This window comes from Sus scrofa, chromosome 9 (assembly GCF_000003025.6).
Source record: "Sus scrofa isolate TJ Tabasco breed Duroc chromosome 9, Sscrofa11.1, whole genome shotgun sequence".
Classification (NCBI taxonomy): Eukaryota; Metazoa; Chordata; class Mammalia; order Artiodactyla; family Suidae; genus Sus; species Sus scrofa.
Window position 1 is genome coordinate 48,137,373 of NC_010451.4, and position 21,963 is coordinate 48,159,335.

Genomic DNA, 21,963 nt, shown 5'->3' on the forward strand with positions numbered 1-21,963 from the left:
GTCTGAATTTACATTTCATTTGGCAGTGTTGGATTTTTTTTTTTTTTTAAATCTTCTACCAAGAAAAGTTGATGGACCACAGTATTACACTTGAAAGTAGTTTAGCACACAGTTGAGGAGGAGACTTTGAGAAACAGGGTGGTTCATCACAGGGTGTGAAGTCACGATAATGGACTTATCAGCCACGCTCAAGTTTTGCACTTGGTGTGCTCAGAGTCAATTTGTGAATTGGTAAACTGTAATTCTACAGAAGAGTTCTGAAAGGTTATTAGAATTAGTTTGTTTTCCTTAATTTTCATCCCAAGAAGTCATTTACTTTGGTATATGACTTAACAGGGGAGGTAAGCGAGATAGAATTGAAGGCATATGTATTTTATGATAAATGAAAGTGGAAGTGCCATACAGAATGAGACTGTCTAACCTGATTATGCTGACTTGGACAGGGTCTCTAATGTGTTTTTATGGGAGAGATAGCTGTCATTCATGAGTTCAGCTGCAAGAACTTGTTAATGGAATACCTCCCCGACCTTAAAAATGATTCTATAGATAAATATTTATGAATATGGAACTTTTCATGAGCTATTAAGTGAAAAGGAAGCTTTCAGAGCTAATCTTTTTGTAAAAGCATATATCTGCATAGCACGGAAAAAAAATGGTCTGGAGAAATATACACCTAAGATGCAGCCTCAGGTTTAATCTACTTGCTAAATCTGTCAACCAAAGCTTCCTGGTATGGCTGGAGCTCTAAATATGCTTCAGATTAGAAGAGCTTTGGGAAACACTTATTTTCATGTTTAGCTTAGCTAATAAAAAGTAAAACTACATCTACATGGGGTTATAGGTTTTTGTTTATTTTCAATCAATAATTTTTAAAAATTCAGAATGTTTGTCACTAATACTTTTTAAGCAGTTATTTAGGAAAAAGCTTATTAACAGACCTTTCTATGTTCATTATTTTATCTTTTCTAGAGGTAAAAATATATAACATACTCATATACTTTGCCAGAGTAATTATTTTTGATTGGGGTGCACTTATGTTGAGGATCAGAAAGATTTAGGAAACAAAACAACAAATTAAAGTCCCAGTTATGTAAACTATCTAAGAATCTGGCAGGGATTGTGTATTGTGGGGCTCTTGCAGAAAAGGAAGCTTTCCGAGGATGATGTTAGGAGTCCACAAAGTAAAAGTTAAATGAGCTTTAAAAAGCAAAAACAAAAATAACCCCTCTGAACAAAACACAACAAAAAAACATGCAAAACTTGAGAAAGCTAGTCATCCTAAGAAATTCTTTGATGCTATCCAGATTTTGCTCCTTAGCTTTGTTTTCGTAGTTATTTTGACCTCCTCTGTGTCCCTACCCTCCCAGACTTAGCCTATAAATTCCTCTTTTGTTCTTTTCAAAAGAGAACTAGATATAACAGCTTTTTCTCTCCCTTTCTGAACACTTGCTTTTTTTCTTCATTAACTGCCCCGTCTCATCTATTTTCATCTAAGCGTCTCAAAGGCATGCTCTATACTTACTGTTTTCACTTATTTATTTCCTTAACTCCCTGTGGTTTCTACCCCTTGTCTGTGCTGGAAAGCGCTTCCATTACAGTGAACAAGCTCCTAATCCCAGGACTTTAGGAATTTAAAATTTATCACCATTTTTGACTGCTTGGTATTCTACATAAAGTCAGTAACCGCCGTCCTTGCACTCTAGTCACAAGGATCTATCAGACGTTTTCTTTTCTGTCTATACGACAAAGTCAAACCTGAGCAAGGGCAGCCATGAGCTGACCACTATCCACCTTTCAGTGGACTCTCCTGCTCCCCTACTCCCCCACATGTATTTTATGTTGCTGCAATACTCCTTAATGTCTTTTGTGCCTGTTAATGCAGGTATTTTCTGTGCCTGGAATGCTCCTGTCCATCTGTTCCCAATCTTCAGCATCTTTCAAAATGGCTCAGGATTCACTTTCTACTTCCTTGATCCTACTTCCAAAAGTGAATTGCTATTTGTGTTTGAATTCGCTATTTCTGGGTGGCTTATTTCAGGAAGGTCTCTGGGTCTTTTCCTTCTAGGCTGTGGATGCGTGAGGGCAGAGTCTGGATTTTATTCATTCTCACTGTCTTTAGTATTTAGCACTGTGCCGGGCACAGATTCAGTGTCTGCCTCGCATGTGTTGAATGGAACTACACGAGACTGTAAGCTCTGTGAGGATACACATTTTATGCATAAATGAATGGGCAAATAAGCCTAATTGGAACCACATGATAAGGTACTAAAAAGAACAGAGAAAACTAGACATATTTGGTTGTCTCTATTTTTACTAAACAAGTGGTAAAGAGATTTTTATTCTTAGACTGTCTTATAAAATAAGCACCTGAGAGGAAAAAAATGCCTGGAATGAAATGTCATTTGACCAGAGGAACCTAAAGGAGAAATTGTGGAGCCTTTGACCAAAATATTTATGCTAAGTTTTGTTTTTGCGTATTTGGTAGCAAAATATTGGCAGGTATCTTCTAGAGTTTTTTTTTTTTTTTCTGCCTTTCCCTGATGAATAGATAAGATTGGCTAGTCATATATAAATAGGTCCATGTCAAATGACTAAAAATTTTAAGCTACTTAGGAGTGTTTCCCTCTTCTCCATTATTATTTTATTATTTTTGTCTTTTTTGTGGGGGCTACATCCGTGGCATGTGGAGGTTCTCAGGCTAGGGGTTGAATCGGAGCTGCAGCTGCTGGCCTGCACCACAGTCACAGCAACACCAGATTCAAGCTGCATCTGCAACTTAAGACCTATGCTGCAGCTCATGGCAACGCTGGATCCTTTAATCCACTGTCTCATCTCCATTATTTTTAAGCTATGAAAACTCTTCTTGGATGTTTAGCCTCATCATACACTAAGGCATATATTCAGTTATTGCAGTTTAGTTTTTAGAACTGTAAATCAGTTTCCAACTTTGTTATTCCAGTAATTTGAATCCTGCAGGCTTAGCTTCCTGCTGTAGGAAGCCCCACAGTTTTGTTAGTCTGCACAGCAGAGGTAACTATGAGGCCTGAAGTTCTGAAGGTCCTTAGGCTATGGCTTTGTAACCTCTGCCTCCTGGAGCTTGTGTGGTTCTCAAGTCACAATAGTTTGGATACCCTTTGTGTGATTTGGATGAAATATTTGGGTAACTTATTATTAACACATTTAACTTGGCTAGCAAATAAAATGACCCTGCAGACCTGGCGGTATTCTTCCCACCCCTCTGTACACTTCACAGTGAGTGGAGCTTTGACCTTGTTAAAGCCATGGCAAGAGCTGCAAGAGTACCGTGATGTGCATGGTCGTTTTACCCCCTTCTCAGTCTTGCCTCTCATTTTGATTGCAGTTTAGTTCTGAGGCTCAGATGTGTTTTGTTCTGTGTTCTTTTTCTTTCCCGGTGCTCATTTATGAAAGTATCTATTTCTTTTTGACCACCCATTTTATTTCTCTTTCTTCCTCATTTCCTAATCCCTTGAAAAATTATTAGTAATATTATATATTGTATGTGGTCCTTTTGGATTTTTTTCACAGATAATTGATAATAATGACTAAAAAACACTTTGACACATTATTAGGTCTCTCCCAGATATATCACTTAAAATGTTTTATGTTTTAAAAAGATTATGGGAAAAAATGTCATGTGTGCTTGTGGTGAGTTCAGGCGGTTCGCATGGGTGAACAGTGTAAAGCAAATCTCCTTGTCACTGTATTCCTCCTTTCCTCTCTTTGGAGTCAACCACAGGTGTTAATTTTACTAATTTCTATTTTATCCTTCTGGAGGGGTAGTTTATACATATACATATATAGGCAGATAAAACCTATTTTTATAACATTTAAAATGTGTATTTGGGGACTCCATGGGGTAATATTTATATTTTTTGCAAGTTGTAAGTGAGACTGGTGGTATTCCCACTTAATGAAGTGTGGTAACCTACTGTAAAGTTTTTTGGTGGAGTAAATATTGATCTTGCATATCACCATAAGGCTATAGCTTGCATATATCTTCCATTCTTAGTGCTCAGACATGGCCTCTTTTCTGTAACAAGTTATGTTAAGTTTCATACTAACTTCAACCTGACCCTCTGGACACATAAAGTACAAATTGTTTGACAGCAACTGAGGATACTTAGGTGACTGGGTGTTCTGTTCTGATACTAATCTGTTTGGCAGAAGTGTACTGAGCATCTTATCCTCCAACTTGCCCTTTCACCAAGCACTTTATAAGAGCATATTATAGTCAGGATTTGTGGCACAAAGGAGTTGAGATTGTCACAGGCACACTCCATGATTTGGTAAGGAAACCAAGCAGCATCACTCCAGATTCCTGGCTCCCTGGCTTTATGCACCAATTCTGAACACTTGTACAAATGTATTAGAACTCAGCCAACTGTAGAAGGTAGTCACATGTAATTTGACACCTGTTCTTTCCAGAAAGTCATAGATTACCCCCACCACCCCCCAAAAACCTTTTTTTAAAAAGGCTCCAGTTAAAGATCTTTTTCCATCCTGCATTTCCTCATTTTTCAATGTGTTTGGTTTTTAGTTTTCCTTTCCCACCTACTATTCTTCCTCCAACTGCCCCAGCAGATTTTGAGTAGATTTATGTTACTGATCCATTCTGCAGTCTCAAAGTTTTTATTCAAAGCCCATGTATTAATATGTATACTATCTGCATTCCTGGAAAGCTGTTCCAATAGAGTATCTTGGAAAATGACCAATGAAGGGGCCTGTCATTGCTTTTTACGTCTTTAGAAAAAGAAAAAAGAAAAATTTTAGAAAGACTAGACTATTTGGAAGAATTGTTAAAGCATTGGACCAAGAGACATAACTTTAAGTTCCCATGATTGTTTGCTTACTAGCATTTACTTTAACTTGTGTTATGTCTCTAACCTTACATCTCTTATATCAATTTTAATAATATAATAGCCAGTTATTTAACCAGCAAAAGCCGGTTTATTTGGAACTAGCCAGAGGATTTGTAACTTGAGATACGCAGACTATGGCAGAACATAAGGCAAATCCAGAGAACAAAGAAGGGAACTTGCTTTTATAGGGAAAGTGTTGGGGGTGGGGGGTGGCACTCCATTGAAGGAAGCTGGAAGTCCCAAGTATGGAAGTTGGTTGGGCTGCTACAGTCTCTGATTGGCTGGGCTGCCCTTGGGCAGAGAGAAGTTTTCTTCTTCCTGCTAGATAGTAAAGTAGACAATTTCTTCCTGTCAGAGATGTAGGCCTGCATTTTTTTCCTGTTTGGAGTAATTAATGTTTCATGTCAGAATTGAGAGCTCTGCCTATAGGCCTGTCCAGACTCCATTTGTAGCAAGCTTTCTTTAATTCCCCTCTCAATCTGTCTCATTTAAATTTTGTATAAGATTATTGCCCTTGAATCGAAGAGGTTTGAGTTTGAGTGATTCTGAAACTTCCAGTTAAAAGATGCTTGGTGACTATTATTTTGACACTGACAGTTCAGCACTCTCCCACATACTTTTTATTATTTTAAACTGCCAATTGTATAGATGATAGCAATGTGACTTCTTTGACTTTTTGTTAGACGTTGCTGAAAATTCTGTTGGCATTCTGCTTGAAACAAGTCTTTGATAACTGTGGTGCCTGTCACTGATGGCATAGCACTTGCTCTGTTGGTGATGAGTTTACATTGAAAAAGAACCCTTCCACCTGAGGGTTCCTGGAGGCCTAGCGGAACACCCACAGTCCAGTTTTGACACAGTCAGGGCTGGGATAGATGACAGTAGCGTATACTTCTCACTCTGTGTGGACAGAACAGACTGTCTTGTACTAAAACAGGCTCTGTCGTTAAAATCATAATGACGATCCTGACCGTAGGCAGCCCTGTATTTTCCAGGTGACTTGTGATGGACTCATCATGAAGCATATTCCATAGTCTCAACTTTGGTAAATTGTATAGGTAAAACTTCTGAACATGTGCTTGGTGAGTGTATAGTAGACACAGTCCTGGTAGTAATTTAGAAAATGGGCCAAATTTTAAAGGCCACTTTTATATTCATGTCTTCTCCAAATTCTTATTACAAATCCAAGATAACTAGCTTATGTTTTATGCAGCCAGTAAATGTCAGAGCCTGTTTTCTATGTTTATGTGCTTTCTACCATACTGCAGGTTCCTCTTATAATTACTAACCTTTGTGTAATTTAGAGCTTTACAACAGCCCTGTAATTTTGATAGTGCGCGCGTATATTTTAGAGGTCCACAGTAACCCAGAAACCCAAATAGTACAGATATTAATATCTTATTTTACAGGACAAGATATTCAAGTCCTAGAGAAACACAGTGTCTTCCCTGATGGCACAAAACTAGGAGAACTGGGAGGGACCTAGCCTACTCGCAATTCTGAATCCTCTGCTCCTTCAACTCAGCACGCTGGAGCCTAGTGATTTTAGTACTTAGCAACACTTATTGAACCCTTACTATGTGTAGTGTCCTGTGCCAGATGCTATGAATCAATACTGAAGAAATAGAATTGCATGCATTGCTCCCCTTTGTAATGTAATGATGGAGTTAGGACAATCACATGAGAAAAATACCTAACACTCAGTGTAATTAAACTGTATAAGCAAAAGTAAACCAGTGCAGCATAGTGAAGTAAATATGTCACCACTGATGGTAAACGATTTGGAGTATTAATGTGGCTAGTACCAGTCAGCCCTCTAGAAGTTTGTCCATGCTCATTCCTGCTGATTTCTTCTAGGGCCATGTACCAGTAGTTATTTTCAGCTTCTCCAGCTCAACCTGCTGCTTCTCCATAATCTATAACCACATTCAGTTCTCTCATATTTTAAGAGGAAAAAACCTTGGCAACTGCCCCCAATTCCTGCTCTCTCCTGCTCCTGCCTGACATATGAGCCCGTCTTCCTCTTCCCCTTCTCATCAAAACTTCTCAAACTGTTGGTATGCATGCCACTCCTCCTTTCGTTTCCTTCCTGACTCTGTTTCCTCTGCCTGTACCTTAAATATCAGTGACCCCTAGAGTTCTGTTGCCCTCTGTTCTCAATCATGATATTTCCTGATGACATCCCAATCTTCACCTCCAGTTCACATTTCTCACCCAACTTCAGACTGTTTCCCTGGATATTCCACAGATGCCTCCGATTGAAAATGTATAAAACAGAATTCATCATTTTCCTCCTTAAAACTAGATTTCTCCATATTTTCCTTTTATTTAGTGATATCACCAGTTTTCTAGTCACCTGTGCTAGAAATATGTGGCTCAGACTTGACTCCACCTTCCTCTCAGCCCCTATAACTCCTGGAAAGTTGGCTTTCTAATTTGATCTTGAATCCCTTTGTACCACCACTGTATCACTATGGGCCCGCATCATCTCTCCCCTGTGTTCTTGCAGCTTCTAACTCTTCTCTCTGCCATCAGTCTTGTTTCCCTCATATTCATAAGCTACTTAATTGCCAGGGTGAGTTTTTGAAAAAATTCTGATTTTTGTATTCTTTTCTTTAAAGGCTTTTAGTTTCTTCCTATTTTGTTCAGAATAAAGTCTAGCCTCTTTAGGCAATGTGCACGATCTCCTCTGAGCTTCCTATTTAGATACTCCTGATGCTTCTTGCCATGAGATCCCTTGCAGTTAGTTATTGCTCTACCTTTTTAATAATACCCCCTCTTCTTTGAGGATGCTTTATCTTCCTTCATTTTTCTGATTATTTAATAAAAAGCCTTATATGTAACTAGTTAGAGCTATAGAAGACAAGTAGTTGCCTGTATTTTGATTTATATTTAATATAGATCAAAGGCCAGTTTCTTAAGAAAATATGTTAGCAGGCTGCTAGAAGTTACCATGTTGTTTAATATCACTTTTTTTCTTATTATTAAATTTATTTTATTTTTTTATTACTCAAATGAATTTATCATATCTGTAGTTGTATAATGGTGATAACAATCTGATTTCACAGGATTTCCATCCCATAGCCCAAGCACATCCCCCCACCCCGCAAACTGTCTCCTCCAGAGACCATAAGTTTTTCAATGTCTGTGAGGCAGCATCTGTTCTGCAAAGAAGTTCTGTCTGTCCTTTTTTCAGATTCCACATGTCAGTGAAAGCATTTGATGTTGGTGTCTCATTGTATGGCTGACTTCACTTAACATGATAACTTCTAGGTCCATCCATGTTGCTAAAAATGCTAGTATTTCATTCTTTTCATGGCTAAGTAATATTCCATTGTGTATATATACCACATCTTCTTGATCCACTCCTCTGTTGATGGACATTTAGGTTGTTTCCATGTCTTGGCTATTGTAAATAGTGCTGCAATGAACATTGGAGTACATGTGTCTTTGTGAGTCGTGGTTTTCTCTGGATAGATGCCCAGGAGTGGGATTGCTGGATCAAATGGTAGTTCTATTTTTAGGTTTCTGAGGAATCTCCATACTGTTTTCCACAGTGGTTGCCCCGATTTACATTCTCACCAACAGTGTACTAGGGTTCCTTTTTCTCCACACCCTCTCCAGCACTTATTGTTGGTAGACGTTTGAATGATGGCCATTCTGGCTGGTATAAGGTGGTACCTTAGAGTGGTTTTGATTTGCATTTCTCTAATGATGAGCGATGTTGAACATCTTTTCATGTGTTTTCTGGCCATCTGCATGTCTTCTTTGGAGAACTGTCTGTTTAGATCTTCTGCCCATTTTTTGATGGGGTTGTTTGTTTTTTTGGTATAGAGCTGCAGAAGGTGTTTCTAAATTTTGGAGATCAATCCCTTGTCAGTTGATTCACTTGCAAAGATTTTCTCCTATTCTGTGGGTTGTCTTTTCATTTTGTTTAGGGTTTCCTTGCTGTGCAGAAACTTTGAAGTTTGATTAGGTCCCATGTGTTTATTTTTGTTTTTATCGTCAGTACTCTAAGAGGTGGATCTGAGAAGATGTTGCTGTCATTTATGTCAGAGAGTGTTTGGTCTATGTTTTCCTTTAAGAGTTTCATAGTGTCTGGTCTTATATCTAGGTCTTTAATCCATTTAGAGTTTATTTTTGTGTATGGTGTTAGGGAGTGTTCTAATATCATTCTTTTCCATGTGGCTGTCCAGTTTTCCCAGCACCACTTATTGAACAAGCTGTCCTTTCTCCATTGTATATTCTTGCCTCCTTTGTCATAGATGAGTTGGCTGTAGGTGCGTGGGTTGAATTCTGGGCTTTCTGTCCTGTTCCACTGATCTATATTTCTGTCTTTGTGCCAGTACCATATGGTTTTGATGACTCTTGCTTTGTAGTATAGTCTGAAGTCCGGGAGCCTGATTTCTCCCACTCCATTTTTTTTTCTCAGGATGCCTTTGGCTATTCTGGGTCTTTTGTGCTTCCAAACAAACTTTAAAATATTTTGTTCGAGTTCTGTGAAAATTGTCCTTGGTAATTTGATAGGGATTGCACTGAATCTGTAGATTGCCTTAGGTAGTATAGTCGTTTTGATAATATTAACTCTTCCAATCCACGAGCATGGTATATCTTTCCATCTATTTGTGTCCTCTTTGATTTCTTTCATCAGTGGCTTATAGTTTTCAGAGTACAGGTCTTTTGTCTCTTGAGGTAGGTTTACTCCTAGGTATTTTATTCTTTTGGATGCAATGGTAAAAGGGGATTGCTTCCTTAATTTCTCTTTCTGCTCTTTGATTGTTAGTGTATAGAAATGCCGTCGATCTCTGTGTATTAATTTTGTATCCTGCGACTTTGCCAAATTCACGGATGAGCTCTAACAGTTTTCTGGTAGAGTCTTTAGGGTTCTCTAGGTATAGTATCATGTCCTCTGCAAACAGTGATAGTTTTACTTCTTCCTTTCCAATTTGGATTCCGTTTATTTCTTTTACTTCTCTGATTGCCGTGGCTAGGACTTCCAAAACTATGTTCAAGCGTAGTGGCGAGAGCGGACATCCTTGTCTTGTTCCTGATCTCAGCGGGAATTCTTTCAGCTTTTCACCATTGAGAATGATGTTTGCTGTGGGTTTGTCATATATGGCCTTTATCATGTTGAGGAAGGTTCCCTCTTTGCCCACTTTCTGAAGGGTTTTTATCAGAAATGGGTGTTGGATTTTGTCAAAGGCTTTTTCTTCATCTATTGAGAGGACCATATGGTTTTTATTCTTCAGTTTGTTCATGTGGTGTATCACACTGATGGATTTGCGGATATTGAAGAACCCTTGCATCCCTGGGATAAATCCCACTTGATCATGATGTACAATCCTTTCAGTGTATTGTTGGATGCAGTTTGCTAGTATTCTGTTGAGGATTTTTGCATCAATGTTCATCAGTGAAATAGGCCTGTGGTTTTCTTTTTTTGTGGTATCTTTGTCTGATTTTGGTATCAGGGTGATGGTAGCCTCATAGCATGAGTTTGGGAGTATCCCTTCCTCTGCAATTTTTTGAAATAGTTTCAGAGGAGAGGTGTTAGCTCTCCTCTAAATGTTTGATAGAATTCGCCTGTGACACCATCTGGTCCTGGACTTTTGTTTGTTGGAAGTTTTGTAATCACAGTTTCAATTTCAGTTCTTGTGATTGGTCCATTCGTCTTTTCTATTTCATCTTGGTTCTGTCTTGGAAGATCATACTTTTCTAAGAATTTGTCCATTTCTTCTAAGTTTTCCGTTTTATTGGCGTATAGTTGCATATGGTGGTCTCTTATGATCCTTTGTATTTCTCTGATGTCTGTTGTTACCTCTCCTTTTTCATTTCTAATTTTATTGATTTGAGTCCTCTCTCTTTTGTTCTTGATAAGTCTGGCTAGGGGTTTATCAATTTTGTTGATCTTTCCAAAGAACCAGCTTTTCATTTCATTGATCTTCTCTATGGTTGTCTTTGTTTCTATTTCATTGATTTCTGCTCTGATCTTTATGATTTCTTTCCTTCTACGAACTTTAGGTCTTGTCTGTTCTCTCTCGAGCTGCTTTAGATGTAAAGTTAGCTTGTTTATTTGAGTTTTTTCTTGTGTTCTGAGGTGGGCTTGTATTGCTATCAACTTTCCTCATAGAACGGCTTTTGCTGCATCCCAGAGGTTTTGGAGTGTCGTATCTTTGTTGTCATTTGCTTCTAGGTATTTTTAAATTTCCTCTTTGATTTCTTCAGTGATCCATTGGTTGTTTAGTAGCATGTTGTTGAGTCTCCACGTGTTTGTGTTTTTTGCAGTTTTTTTCTTGTTGTTGATTTCCAGTTATATAGTGTTGTGGTCGGAAAAGATGCTTGGTATGATTTCAGTTTTCTTAAAGTTACTGAGGTTGGATTTGTAGCCCAGGATGCAGTCAGTCTTAGAGAATGTTCCATGTGCACTTGAGAAGCATGTGTATTCTGTTGCTTTTGGATGGAATGTCCTGTAAATATCTATTAAGTCCATCTGGTTTAATGCATCATTCAGGGCCTGTGTTTCCTTATTGATTTTCTGTCTGGTTGATCTGTCCATTGCTGTAAGTGGGGTGTTAAAGTCCCCCACTATTATTGTGTTATTGTTGATATGTCCTTTTAAGGTTGTAAGCAGTTGCCTTATATGTCGTGGTGAACCTGTGTTGGGTGTGTAGGTATTTAAAATTGTTATATCTTCTTCTTGGATTGATCCTTTGATGATTATGTAATGACCTTCTTGTCCCTTAAAATATTCTTCATTTTAAAGTCCATTTTGTCTGATACGAGTATTGCAACTCCAGCTTTCTTTTGATTCCCGTTTGCATGAAATATTTTCTTCCATCCTCTCACTTTCAATTTGGATGTGTCCCTAGAAGTGAAGTGGGTCTCTTGAAGACAGGATATATGTGGGTCTCGTTTTTGTATCCATTCAGCCAGTCTGTGTCTTTTGCTTGGGGCGTTTAGTCCATTAACATTTAAGGTAATTATGTATATGTATGTTCTTATTGCCATTTTATTAATTGCTTTGGATTTGTTTTTGTTGCTTATTTTTCTTTCCTTCTTCTCTTGTTCTTTTCTGCATAGAGAAGTTCCTTTAGTATTTGTTGTAAGGCTGGTTTAGTAATGCTGAATTCCCTCAGTTTTTGCTTATCTGTGAAGGTTTTGCTTTCTCCTTCAAATCTGAATGAGAGCCTTGCTGGGTAAAGTAGTCTTGGTTGGAGGTTTTTTCCTTTCATCACGTTAACTATATGGTGCCCCTCCGTTCTGGCCTGCAGAGTTTCTGCTGAAAAATCTGCGGATAACCTTATTGGGGTTCCCTTGTATGTTACTTGTTTCTTTTCCCCAGCCGCTTTCAAGATTTTCTCTTTGTCTTTCATTTTGGTCAGTTTGATTACTATGTGTCTCGGTGTATTCTTCCTTGGGTTTATTTTATATGGTACTCGTTGTGCTTGCTGGATTTGAGTGAGTGGCTCCTTTCCCATGTTAGGGAAATTTTCGGCTGTTATCTCTCGGAATACTTTTTCTGTCCCCTTCTCTCTCTCTTCTCCTTCTGGCACCCCTATAATGTGGATGTTGGTGTGTTTAACGTTGTCCCAGCGTTCTCTGAGACTCTTCATTTCTTTTCAATCTTTTTTCTCTTTTCTGTTCTGCATCTGTAATTTCCACTAATCTGTCCTCCACCTCGCTTATTTGTTCTTCTGCCTCCTGTATTCCGCAGTTAGCTGCTTCTAACAGTGAATTTTTTTTTCCAGTTGTTGTATTTTGCATCTCTTCTTGTTTAAGTTTTATATCTTGTATCTCTTTGGTCAGTGTTTCCTGTAAGTTATCCATCTTTGCCTCCAGTTTATTTCCAGTGTTTTGCATCATCTTCAGCATCAACAGTCTAAAGTCTTTTTCCTGGAGGCTGGGACTCTTCTCATCGCTTAGCTGATCTTCTGGGATTTTTTCCTTACTCCCGCATCTGAGTTATAGTTGTCTTTTCCTTGTTATAGGTTTTTGGTGTGGTGACCTTTTTGCAGATAATAGAGTTGTAGCCTCTCTTGCTTCTGGTGTCTGCCCCCCTTGTGGCTGAAGTTGGTGGGGGGGGCTTGCTGTAGGCTTCCTGATGAGAGGGGCTGATGCCTGCCCACTGGTAGGTAGAGCTGATTCTCATCCTTCTGGTGGGTGGGGCTTAGTCTCTGGATGGGATTAGAGGCAGCTGTGTGCCTGAGGGGTCTTTAGGCAGCCTGTCTACTGAGGGGTGGGGCTGTGATCCCCCCTGGATTGTTGTTTGCCCTGGGGCTTCTCAGGGCTGAGTAAGGGGTGAGGCCAGATTTTCCCAGAATGGCCACCTCCAGAGAAAGGCAGCTGCTGGAATATTCCCGAGAGCTTTGCCTTCAATGTCCTTCCCTCACAACAAGCCACATTCACCTCTGTTTTCCCAGGATGTCCTCTAAGAACTGCAGTCAGGTCTGACCCAGATTCCTATGGAGACCTCGCTCTGCCCTGGGACCCAGTGCACATGAGAGTCTGTGTGCACCTTTTAAGAATGGGGTCTCTGTTTCCCCCAGTCCCGTGGAGCTCCTGCACACAAGCCCCACTGGCCTTCAATGCCAGATGCTCCAGGGTCTCTTTCTCCCAGTGCCGGATCCCCACATGTGGAAGTTTGATGTGGGGCTCAGAAGTCTCCCTCCTGTAGGTGAGTCTCTGTGAACCAGTTATTTTCGAGTCTGTGGAGCCTCCCACCCAGGAGGTATGGGGTTGTTTATATCACGAAATTGCCTCTCCTACCTCTTGATGTGGCCTCCTCTTTTTCTTCTGGAGTAGGGTATCTTTTTTAAGGTTTCCGGTCCATTTGGTTGGAGAATGCTCAGGCTTTAGTTGTGAATTTTGTTATTTTTAGGAGAGAAGTTTAGCTCCAGTCCTTCTCTTCCGCCGTCTTGTTCCTGTGCCAGTATCACTTTTTTTAACGTATGCCAGAGTACTGAGAAGATGTTGGGGTTAACTATATGTTTGGACCCTTGGTTAGGATCCACCCAAACTCAAAACCAAAAGAAATGGCATTCTGTTTTAGGATTAGGCTCACTTAAAAAAATCTGAGAAGAACCATTGCGTAAATAAAACAGAAGGTCATTTCTCTTTCACTGAAATTTCTAGAGATACATAGTCGGTACCAGGATGGAAGCTCAATTCCATGAAATCCTCGGGAACCCATGTCCTTTTCACCCTCAACTACCTTAGAATGTGTTTTTTGGCCTCGTAGTGTGAGTGGTTATCTGTTTTCTAGGTAGTGGAATTGAGGAAGGGACAAGGAAGGAGAGCAAAGAGAACATGGTAGCTGTCTTTTAAGGTTTATACCCAGAAGCCACCATAGATTTCTTTATTTTTATCCTATGAACTAGAAATGATATATGCATTCCTAAATAAAAGTAGCTCTGCCTACAGTTATAAATTCTTTTGTTATGGAAGAAAAAGAGAGAATTTTAAGGGACAGATGTCAAAGGATTCACCTAAACTCTTTCATCTGATATTTAATCTATACCTTCCTTTTTAGTCTTTTTCCTATTACCATGTGAACCCTGTGCACTAGCGAAAGGTCTTCCTGTTACCCTTGGTTGAATATTGTTGCCTCCTCTTCTAAATCTTGTAGCACTTTTAATCTGTACTGTAAGTATCAGATACTGAACTGTATGGCTGTCATTTGTCTACATATGAAGCTTCCTTAAATCATAAGGCCTTGCCACAGTGTAAGTTCCTGGAGGCAGTGACCGTATCTTATATGTCTGCAGTGCCTAGCTCAGTACTTTATACATAATTGATTCTCAATAAATATTTCTTGTATGAGTAAATAAGTAATTTTGATGATTTCTTGGTTTCTTGTAGAGTTTTAGGAAAGGAAGATGGATCAACCTAGTGGAAGGAGTTTTATGCAAGTTTTATGTGAAAAATATAGTCCTGAAAACTTTCCTTACCGCCGTGGTCCTGGTATGGGAGTCCATGTCCCAGCCACACCTCAGGGCTCTCCTATGAAAGGTAAGAAAGATGAGACCTAAAACATTTATTTACTGGAGCTTATTTAGGACATAAACCAGAATATTGCCTTATTTGCAAAGGATTCCCTTTATTTTGAATTGAGTCTTTTTTTTTTTTTTTTTTGTCTTTTTATTTATTTTTATTTATTTATTTTTTGCCATTTTCTTGGGCTGCTCCCGCGGCACATGGAGGTTCCCAGGCTAGGGGTCGAATTGGAGCTGTAGCCACCGGCCTACGCCACAGCCACAGCAGTGAGGGCTCCGAGCTGCGTCTGCAACTTACACCACAGCTCACGGCAACGCCGGATCCTTAACTCACTGAGCAAGGTCAGCAATCGAACCCGCAACCTCAAGGTTCCTAGTTGGATTCATTAACTGGGCCGCACCTGTAGCACATGGAGGTTCCCAGGCCAGGGGTCTAATTGGAGCTTTTGCTGCCAGCCTGCACTACAGCCACAGCAACGTCACATGCGAGCCACATCTGTGACCTATACCATAACTCATGGCAATGCCATATCCTTAACCCACTGAGCGAGGCCAGAGATTGAACCTGCAACCTCATGGTTCCTAGTCGGATTCATTTCCACTGCGTCACAATGGGAACTCCTGAATTATGAGTCTTTCTAATAGTCTTTCTCTCTTGCTATGATGTCAGTTTTTGAAAAACCGGAAAGGATTTGTTTTTTTTCCAGATTAGCCAAAAGGCATTTTAGGTGCACCCATAGGGCAAGAGCAATATTTGAGTGGTAACATTTCAAGGAACTTGGAGGGTGCAGAATAGTACAAGACCTGCCTGTGCCCTCAGTGACCTTACAGTCTCAGATGACAAGATATTCACATGTACAAAGATAAATAATAACATAGTGTTGTTTATGTTGAGTCAAATGAATGGCACAGTGACTGGGAAAGAAATTTAGAGGGGTTAATATGATCAGGAAAGGGCTCAAAGCTGTGAGATTTGAACTAACCCTTGAAGAACACAGAATTCGGGGAGTTCCTGTTTTGGCTCAGTGGGTTACCAACTCGACCAATATCCCTGAGGATGCAGGTTCAGTCCCTGGCCTCGCTTGATGGGTTAAGGATCCAGTGTTGCTGCAAGCCCCGTATAGGTCATAGGTCACAGAAACGCTCGAATCTGGTGTTGCTGTGGCTGAAAGCTGCAGCTCCAGTTCAGCCCCTAGCCTGGGAACTTCCATATGCCACAGGTGCAGCCCTAAACACCAAAAAAAAAAAAAAAAAAAAAAAAAAAAAAAGAGAGAGAGAGATAATGCAGAATTTGGTTAGGAGATAAAGACATTCTAAGAGGGGGATTATTATATGAGCAAAGATCTACAACTGGAAATGTGCGGTGTGTTTTTTTGGTTTTCATTTTAGCCTAATGTTGTAATTAACTGTTCTTGGAAGTAGTTCTTTCTAATTATGGGAGATTAATATTGAATAGAGTTCCTATGTCCAAATGTTACTGAGTGTTTATTGTTTCTCAATAAGACTATTATAGTATCCACATGAGCTGGAATAGCAGAAGGAAGTGGACTTTTTACTTGGTTATTTTTGTTTTTAGGACTCACTCCCACACCAAAAAATTTGTTTGTTTGTTTGTTTGTTTATCTGTTCTTTTTACAGCTGTACCTGGGGCATATGGAAGTTCCGGGCCAAGGGTTGAATCAGAGCTACAGCGGAGGCCTATGCTATAGCCACAGCAACACCATATCCTTAACCCACTGAGTGAGGCCAGAGATTGAACATGGATCCTCATGGAGACAACGTTGGGTCCTTAACCTGCTGAGCCACAGTGGGAACTCTGTACTGAGAAATTTGATTCTTCAAAGTACTAAGTTGAAAAATCGTATTATTTGAGGCCTCTTTTAATAAAATATACTTTTGTGAGCCTTTTGTTTTATAGGCTTTTGTGAGCTTTTTGTTTTCCATAGGAAAAGAGTGGTTGAATTCTCATACTAATCCTTTTTATTAGAGATGAGAGTGATTTTATTGACATATTTTTGAACAAGCAATAGTTTGAATTCATTGAATAGTTTAAGACTGAAACATTTTCTCTCATTACAGTTATATATTTTTAAAAGTCTGATTTTTGTAAGGGACAAATTCTACATGGATATCAAAGGGAAATGATTGATGGACAAGTATGGGAGAAAAAGACACAGATTTTTAAATAGATCCATGTAAGCGAGACAGATTTCTCAAGTGATATGAACTTGAAGAACGGAAGTGGTTTACCTGAGAGACAAGCTAATGGGTTGAGATAATTTCCAAAGGCAACAAAAGTTGAAAATACATATCAGAGAGAAAAGAGCTATTCTGAGTGATACTTTTGAACTAGATTAAAAAAAGAAACAATCAAGGCCAGTGAGAAGACCGTGGTAGACCAGACTAATCACCTGAATCTAGTGCCACATGATGAGGCAGCAGCATGGACGATGGCTTTGTTGTGGTTGCTGAGATAAACCATCCTGCCAGGAAGTAAAGCCTCCAAGACTTTTGGTGGTACTTACTGGTCCAATACTTCTGATCTCCTCCGGGGCCAAATTGGACTATCTCCTCTTAGAATTGAGTACCCTTGGATCCCATCATATCCTATATTCTCCAGATCCTTGTGTAATTTCACACAATTTGAGTTTGGCTCCTGAAAGCTAAATGCATGCAGACAAGAATTAGGCTGACATAGAAAGTGCTTTGTTTCCCCCGTGATTCAGATCGCCTCAATCTCCCAAGTGTACTGGTGTTGAACAGCTGTGGAATAACCTGTGCAGGAGACGAAAAAGAAATTGCTGCCTTCTGTGCTCATGTGTCGGAACTAGATCTTTCTGACAACAAACTGGAAGACTGGCACGAGGTAAAGTTTTTATGTTGCTGCATTTTGGTGAAGTGCAGCAATAACTCTTCGTATCATTGTTCATGCTGTTTTGTATGCAGCTGATTTCGGGTTCTCACTTGAGATTCTTGCCTGTATGTCTCAAGATAACTAAATGGCTGCTTCAACTATTTCTATGGTGTTTTTTTAATTAACTTTGTTATTGCTTATTTGTTTTTCATTAATGTGAAATACCCTGAAGAACTTTATTGCAGGCATCAAGAGGTTAATAAGGCCACAGAGGTTTAGACTGTGAACGATAAATTAAACTGTCTACTATTTGAATACTTTACACATCCTATATTCTTTGCTACTACCTCAACATTTATTTTACTATAAATTGTCATAAAGATTGCTTGAGCTCAAAACTAAGATTATAAAAATATTTATTCTTGGTACTGAAATTTATTCCAAAAGTCTCTTTGGTGATTTGACATAACTGATGCCTTTGACTTCAGGGTAACTTTAAACCAAGTTGCACAAATAAAAGTATTATGACATCTCTCATACTATTCCATATTACATTACTACCTACCTGATTATAGCATACCTGATTAAAACTTCTGTTAAGAATAGGGAAAAATAGTTTTTTTTTTTGCTTTTCAGTTCCTCACCTTTGGCATATGGAAGTTCCCAGGGTGGGGGTTAAATCAGAGCTACAGCTGCTGGCCCATGTCATAGCCATAGCCACAGCAAGGCGGGCTCCTTAACCCAATGAGCAGGGCGGGGGATCAAACCTGCATCCTTATGGATACTAGTTGTGCTCATAACCCGATGAGCCACAATAGGAACTCTGAAAAATAGGTCTTCATACTTGATTTCCTGCCTTAATTTAGGCTCTTGTTTCTTGCTTGGACTGTTGGAAAAGTGTCCTAATGGGTTTTCCTGCCTCCAGTGTTACTCTGCTTCCTCTAAGCTATCTTCTACAGTGCTACCAGATGCCTTTTAATAAATGAAATGTGATTATGAAACTCTCCTGTTTCAAGTCCTTTAGCTGCTTTTCATTGCCTACAAACTAGGGTCTGAGCTCTCGAAGTGTGACCCTCCCTTATATAGCCTTTTGCTATTTTTAGAGTTTTATCTCCATCTTTTTCCATGTGCTTTTCTTGCAGCTCATGATAAATCTCGACATGAAAAGCTTCCTTGCTTTTATTCATTCTGAATCTACTGCTCTCTTTCCCCCCTTGTCTACACAGTCACTTCCTATGTAGCTTTCAAGACTTGGCCCAAATTACCTTTCCTCTGTGAAACTTTCCCTGATTATCCCAACACCTGTATCATGCTGCTGTAAAAGGATTTATCACAGTGTAGTGCAATCACTTGTTTACTTGACAGTTTTCCTACTAGACTGTTCAAAGCTTTTTTAAAAATCATCATCACTAACATTCTAGGCATTCAAATGTTTGCTGAATGCATTAGTGAATAAGTGATTGTATCTTAAGGTTTGATCAAACCTACTTGCTCTAACATTTCTTATGATCTTAAGAAACTCAATCCTTTAGTGCTTCAGTGTGCTCATCCATAAGACAAGGCTGCTGATAAAATTAATCATGAGGCACTTGGTAGATATTAAATACAATACAAATTCCAAGATAGCTTTCTTGTGTAAGAAACATCTATCTATAACCTAGTTTTCTTTGGCTTGTCTTAAAGTCGTCTATTTTATAGTCTTGTTTAATCTAGAAACTGTGCTCCCAGTTATAGTTCCTATTTTTATTAAGATGTTCACCAAAATTCTTTGAGATGCATTTCTAAGTCATGTGTTATGAGATGCAGATTTACTTGGGTGTTCCAAGAAACAGTCTTTATTTGTCCATGTATTATTTATTGATTTACTTATCCAAACAACTATTACAGGTCACTGTTCAACAAATTACACTCTGTGCTTTCTGGGTCCTTTGAGATGCTTAATTGACATGCATGGTCTGTCCACACTGCAGAGATGCAGGAAGAACTACCTTGTTAATCCTTCTTCTCCACAGATCCCTCAGTGGTTCTACTGCTGAACCTCTGGTGAGGTTTCTCATCTGCATGGGTGACAGGTCAGACCACATCTTCCCTTCAGTCATTTCATCTCCTATGTTCACAGCCTAATTCCCCTGAATTTGTTTCTTTGGGAATTAAAATTTCACAAAGGTTTTGTGCTTTAACCTAAACTTTGACCAGGTATCTAAGCTTTTGCTAACTGGTGGAAACAGTTAAATAGTGATGTAGTTGCTACCTCAGAAGAATGATTTATGTCAATAGGAATTAGAACACAGAGTTTACACTGGGCAATTTAGCCTTTTCCCTGCTTAGACAAAGGTCTGCACTGAATATTTCCAGCCCACATTGACAGATACAGCCAGAGTCACTTGTTTATTTTCACTCTATTTGTGCTCAGTTTGTATATGCCTATAAATACTCTACAGTCTGTTTTCAGGCAGTTTTCAAATGAACATTTGTTGCTGCTACCCTCCAGGTTTTCATTTTTCAGTTTATTTTTGTTTCTATCATTCCTTTATATTTTGCCCTTTGCCTTAACCTTAGTTGATCCCAATCTTCCAGAGTATGTATCAGAACACTAAGAGATGGGAGAAATACTGAGAGTGAAAAAATATTGATTTTTAGGATTGATTAAACTCTTTGCCAAGCTGAAAAGTGCCTCACAGGTCGCAGTTTTAAGACATTACATTTCAACCCATTCCAACCCATGTATTTGATTACCAAAAAGATCATTTGTCCCTGGCCATTAACTAAGTTTATTTCAGCCAGTGTTTGATACAGCAGTGTGGAATAAAATACTATAGTTTGTTCTTTCTAGTGTTTTTGAATGATCACTGATGGTAAGAGTAACTTCTTTTGTAGTTTAAACCTCTGGCTGCTATATGTAGAAACTAATATAAATATGAGTGAGCCGTGTAATACTTTGAGAGGAGGTAAAAATTTGTCTGCATCCTTCTAAAATTGGGCGTCTATGTGTAAGAAAAAAAAAAAGATGCACTTTAAAAAAATTTTTTTTTTAGCTTTTGACTTGAATTTTTTGGCTAGGTAGATTTTTGTCTGACCTTTCCCAAGGTATCTCTTTTTTCCTCCTTTCCTTATCAAAGCCATTTTATAAAAGAAATTAAACTAAGCACTTGAGAGGAGGGAGGAATTTGCCACTGTGGTAAGGTACAGAATAGCTGGGGTATAAATTACAGATTGTTATCTTCTGTCCCTTTCCCCATTTTTCTTAAAACTTTAGTTTCTTCCTTTTTAAAAGTCGGAGTAGAGGGTCCCCTGTTAAATCATGGAGTTGTGTGGAGACCTGGGAGGTGATCTGAGTTCATCTCCATGTTTCTATACATGCGTGTCCTCAACTCACCCCAGCTAGAGGCGTCTTTTTTTTTTATTTTTTAAATTAAAAAAAGAGGAGAAGTCAGTATTTTGCCCTAGACACTCACTGAATGTCAGCCGTTATTTATAAGGCACTTTTTGTCATAAATAAATTTACCTGTGTAATGAATAGAACATTTTCCAGAAGCTTATTGTTAATTTCAGGTTACCCCCAAATCTTTTTTAATTTTAACCTTTTAAAGAAAATATTTTTTGTAACAGATTGTTTTTCTTGCTTGCATCATTAAACTATTGTCCAATTTTATCTCTTTTAGGTTCTTCTAAGGCTAACAAGTCATTATTTTAAATCTTTATTCTCACTGAGCAGTAGTGTAGATGCAGACTATGAAGAAAATCACATCGCATGTCTGCTAGCCCTGCAAATTCTCTCAGAAATTGCTTTAAAAACTCTGATAATCCATTTTTGGGGGTGTTTTCTTCTTTACTATAAAAATAAGAGAGGTGGTGGTAAGCAAAGGGTTTATGCTTTGTGTTTATTTATTGGGGGTTGTACTAAATTTAATTAGCAGTCATTCTTCATGCTACAGTTGGAGCACAATTCCTTTTCATCTTTTCCTGCCCTTAAAAGAGGTCAAGCATACTATCATCATCTTCTGTGTGAAAGTCCTTCCTATCATCAGTATCCAGGTGGCAGGATGTAGTAAAGGATTGGTCCCTGGATGAACAGTCAAGGTGTGTTGTGGCCACACACTAAACTCCAAATCCTAGCCATAGATTTCACAAACGCTTGGTACCCTTTGATCACCAAAAGGATCAAGTAGGAGAATATATGCAGACTGGTATGAGTCCCTTAAATTTTAAACTGAAGTCTAGTGTATTTTCTCTAAAAGAT

At 38.8% G+C, this 21,963-nt stretch overlaps 1 protein-coding gene across 16 annotated transcripts in view; it reads left to right on the forward strand.

The window, feature by feature from the left end:
• Positions 1-21,963, forward strand: part of LOC100523684 (tubulin-specific chaperone cofactor E-like protein) — a 165,490-nt gene that overhangs the window by 16,587 nt on the left and 126,940 nt on the right. For 13 of the 16 annotated variants that reach the window (XR_002335685.1, XM_021062995.1, XM_021062996.1 and 10 more), the window contains 2 exons: positions 14,736-14,885; positions 17,596-17,735. Coding sequence is in view for 13 of the 16 variants with exons in the window: in XM_021062995.1 (XP_020918654.1) it covers positions 14,753-14,885; positions 17,596-17,735 (273 nt within the window). In the remaining 3 variants the exon portion in view is untranslated. Of the gene's footprint in view, positions 1-14,735; positions 14,886-17,595; positions 17,736-19,735; positions 21,804-21,963 lie in introns of those variants that run through there. The other 3 variants (XM_013979484.2, XM_021063005.1, XM_021063006.1) reach the window with 3 other exon arrangements.